The sequence below is a fragment of the Cebus imitator genome, unplaced genomic scaffold (assembly GCF_001604975.1).
Source record: "Cebus imitator isolate Cc_AM_T3 unplaced genomic scaffold, Cebus_imitator-1.0 Scaffold180, whole genome shotgun sequence".
Taxonomy (NCBI): domain Eukaryota; kingdom Metazoa; phylum Chordata; class Mammalia; order Primates; family Cebidae; genus Cebus; species Cebus imitator.
The window spans coordinates 1,192,635-1,196,596 of NW_016107495.1; the positions used below are offsets into that span (position 1 = coordinate 1,192,635).

The 3,962-nt window shown below is 46.1% G+C and overlaps 1 protein-coding gene across 1 annotated transcript in view; it reads right to left on the reverse strand.

The window, feature by feature from the left end:
* IFT172 (intraflagellar transport 172) overlaps nt 1-3,962 on the reverse strand; it is a 44,776-nt gene that overhangs the window by 15,601 nt on the left and 25,213 nt on the right. The window contains 6 exon segments of the mRNA XM_037744650.1: nt 126-204; nt 380-628; nt 865-942; nt 1,812-1,904; nt 2,197-2,293; nt 2,705-2,782. Coding sequence (XP_037600578.1) covers nt 126-204; nt 380-628; nt 865-942; nt 1,812-1,904; nt 2,197-2,293; nt 2,705-2,782 — 674 coding nt within the window.

Sequence of the window (3,962 nt, forward strand, 5' to 3'; positions counted from 1 at the left end):
GGAGTGAGAAGGGGAAGAATGGAGAACTGGAGCCAGGCAACCTGAACACACGCACCAAGAGGTGCTGGGGAGACGGATGGGCAAGGGTCCATAACAGTAAAGGATGGCTTATAGGGGGCTAGTACCTTTCATGAACGCATTCCCTTTACGGTAGCACTCCAGGGCCTGCTGTGGATTGTGAATCTTCTCAAAGAGATCACCTGCCTGTTAACACATACCCCATTACTATGGTACCCCTACAACACAAAGAATCAGGTATTAGCTCCAAAAACAAGGGAACACCAGCAGTCAGGAAGCGCTCTGTGCCCCAAAACTCCTCTGGGCGAGAGAAGCATCCTGAGCTCTGGAGATAAGGGCTAGGAAGAGGAAGTGAGCATACCCTTTCGTAGAGTTCCCCCTTGATAAGGGCTGCAGTGATGTGTTCTACCAGCTCTGTGTTGGCTAGCAGTTCCTCTCGGGATAGCACCAACCGAGCAGCTTTGGCAGGGAGCCCAGCTTTGAGGTAGAGGCTGATGGCTGCTAGCCCATCTCCTTGGCTCTCCTGTAGTTCACCTGCTCGCTCCTCCTGCTGTGTGTCCATCAGCCACTGATAATAACTCCGGCGTAGATTCTCCAGGGCTGGGTGCCCCTGGACACGCACAGAGAACTAGGAGTCACAGCCCTTCCTACCCTTGTGCCTCCCAAGCTTCTCCAATCCCTCTGTAACAAGGGAAATCCTCCTGAGTCAGCAGTATCCTAACTCCTCACCACATCAAGTCCAAGCCCCAACCCTGTTCTGGTTTCTATGGCCTCCTTGACAAAAGAAGGTTTTTGAAATTGGCAGAACCAAATTCTGAACAACTGTGGAGAAGTCAAAACAGGTACCTTAGCTTCAGCTACAACAATACACTCATCCCAACGGTGTAGCTCCTGGTACATGCCCATGGCCTCCTCCACAGCGTTCTAGGGAAAACAGGCAGAGCAGACAGGATGACAGAAGGATTTGAGGATCAGAAAGCAGCAAGTTCTCCTCAGCCTGGCTAAGATGGCAGCACGTGAGGACCAAAAGCCTTACCTATTAACTACTATACCAGCAAAAATATTGGGAAACTTAAAGAAGCCTAAGCTTCAGGGTTCCTTATTTGCACAGGCCCTTTCCAAGGCAACTGTTCTTTATTTTGCCATGGAGTCTCACTCTACCGCTCAGGCTGAAGTGCAGTGGTGCGATCTCGGCTCACTGCAACCTCCGCTTCCTAGGCTCATGTGATTCTCCCACCTCAGCCTCCCGAGTAGCTGGGATTACAGGCGTGTGCTACCATGCCTGGCTAATTTTTTGTATTTTTAGTAGAGACAGGGTTTTACCACGTTGGCCAGGCTGTCTTGAACTCCTGACCTCATGTGATCTGCCTGCCTCAGCCTCCCAAAGGGCTGGGATTACCTGCGTGAGCCACCACACCCAGCCTAAGGCACCTGTTCTTAAAGAGAGCTCCTCAAATTGTGTAAGTTTCCAGCCACAAACAAAACGTGGATCGACCCCTATGCACAAGAACTGCAAAGACAGGCTCCGGACTGGAGGGGAGGAAGCAGACTGCTTATGAAAGAAAGAAGTAATCAAAGGTCCAAGAAGGAAGTTTGTCTAGAAAAGTAAGGACTAACACAAGAGGAGGAAATAAAGGAAGGGGTGAAATTAACTATGTAAACCTCTCTGAAAGCTTTCCCCAAACATTTGGAAGCCTCGCTCACCAGCACACTTTCCTCCCTTGAGTTTGCACCCCCTTTTCCCTTTTTTTCCCTCATATCCCCCCTGCATCCTGTCCCTCTTTTCCTGTTACCTGTTCCAAAAAGATCATTTCAGCCAGTTTGTAGTTCTTTTCCAGCATGGCTAGACGTGCTCGGACCTGATAAAAGTCTGTCCCTTCTCCGCCCTGTGGGGAAAAAGGAGGTTCTGGTTTTTCTGCAGGTGCTGCCGTTCTGTCTGTGAGGGCTGAGATTGAAAGGCCAGAAGGATGTAAAAAATAGAAGACTTGGGAAGGTAAAACACTTCATGGAGCTTAAAGGTTTGAGGTTTAGCGATTCTGAAATGGTCTGACTGGTGGGTAGAGGTGGGGTGGGCAGGGTAAAGGAAACTAGGGATGGCTGGAAACCTAGGAACCATGGGGCTGAATACTACGAGAAATCAGTTTGGGAGATGGAATGAATCAGGAGCATAATACTTGCATATTCCCGGGATACTCGATCTGCAATCTCATTGGTCTCATGCAGGAATCGAGCTTTTGCTACTTGGCCCAAAGCAGAAAAGCACCTATAGCATGGAAGCAAAGACATTAATAGTAATATTATTATACAATGATCATTAATTCATTGGTTCAGCAAATACAAATTGATGTGCATCTATGATGAGCCAGGCAGTGTGCTTGTCACTGGAGAAACAGGAGAAAAGGGAATATGAGGGCTTTGCTCTCAGAGAACGTGCATTCTAGTGGAGACAAATAATTAGTAAAGTGGAGATAATAAAAAATAAACTAAAGTAGGCTGGGCAGGGCGGCTCACGCCTGTAATCCCAGCACTTTGGGAGGCTGAGGCGGGCGATCACAAGGTCAGGAGATTGAGACCATTCTGGCTAATATGGTGAAACCTTGTCTCTACTAAAAATACAAAAAATTAGCATGTGGTGGCATGCACCTGTAATCTCAGCTACTCAGGAGGCTGAGGCAGGAGAATTGCTTGAACTTGGGAGGCAGACATTGCAGTGGGAGAGACTGTGCCACTGCACTCCACCCTGGGTAACAGTGCGAGACTCTGTCTCAACAATAAAATAAAATAAAATAATGTAATATTATAGATGAAGCTTGTTCAACTCATGGTCCAAGATGGCCTTGAATGTGGCCCAATATAAATTCATAAACTTTCTTAAAATATTATGGTTTTTTTTAAGCTATTATCAGTGTTAGTATATTTTATGTGTGGCCCAAGATAATTCTTTTTCCAATGTGCCCCAGGGAAGCCAAAAGATTGGGCAGCCCTGTTATAGATAGTGATTGAAGGGGCCACTTAATTTGGTAGTTGGAGAAGCTCTCTCTGATGAACTGACATTTGAGCTGAGACCTGAATACAAGAAAAAGCCAGTCATGGCAGGATGGGGAAAGGTCATTCCTGAGAGGGAACAGCTAGTGTTAAGGCCCTATTGCAGGTATGAGCTTGGCACGCTCACAGATCCTGAAGGATGCCAGTGTGCTTGGACACTAATGGGCAATTAGGGGGCTGGCATGAGAAGGAAGCAGAGGCCAAAAACATTCAGGGCTAAGGCCACACAAGGAGTTTGGGTTTTATACCAAGTAAAAGAGTAAGCTATTGGAAGGTTCCAGTCATGAAAAAGACACAATCTATGTTTAAAAAAATTACCTCAGCTGCTCTGAAATGAACAGATGGTAGGGGTACAAGAAACAGTATCAGTAAGACTAATTAAGAGGCTGTGCAATATTGCAGGTGGGAGAGGGCAGTGGTCTGCACTAGGATGGAGACATCAGGATGTGTTTCGAAGAAAGTCCTTAGGACTTGCTGATAATCTATCTACATGTGGGAAGTATGGGGAAAATGGGATCAAGGATGATTCCCACCTGGCAGCAGGTGACATTTATTGAACACTTTGCACAGATTCTCTCATCACTCCTTCTCTACCAATATCCTTACCATCTTCTTTATCATCATATGAGGCAAACACTATTATTATCCCTATTCTACACTGAGGAAATAAAGAAGCCAAGGTGTGGACAGTCAAATAATCTCTCTAAGGTTATACAAGTTGGTAACTGGAACCAAGATTTGAACTCAAGGAGTCTGGAGACCCAAGTTTGTCCTATTAACTATACTCTGATACTAAACCTGGATCATACGCATATGCATGGGTTTAAGGGTATGATTAGTAAAACATGTTAAGGGGAACCTAATTACAAGAAGGGGCAGTAAAAATAATAGAAGATATA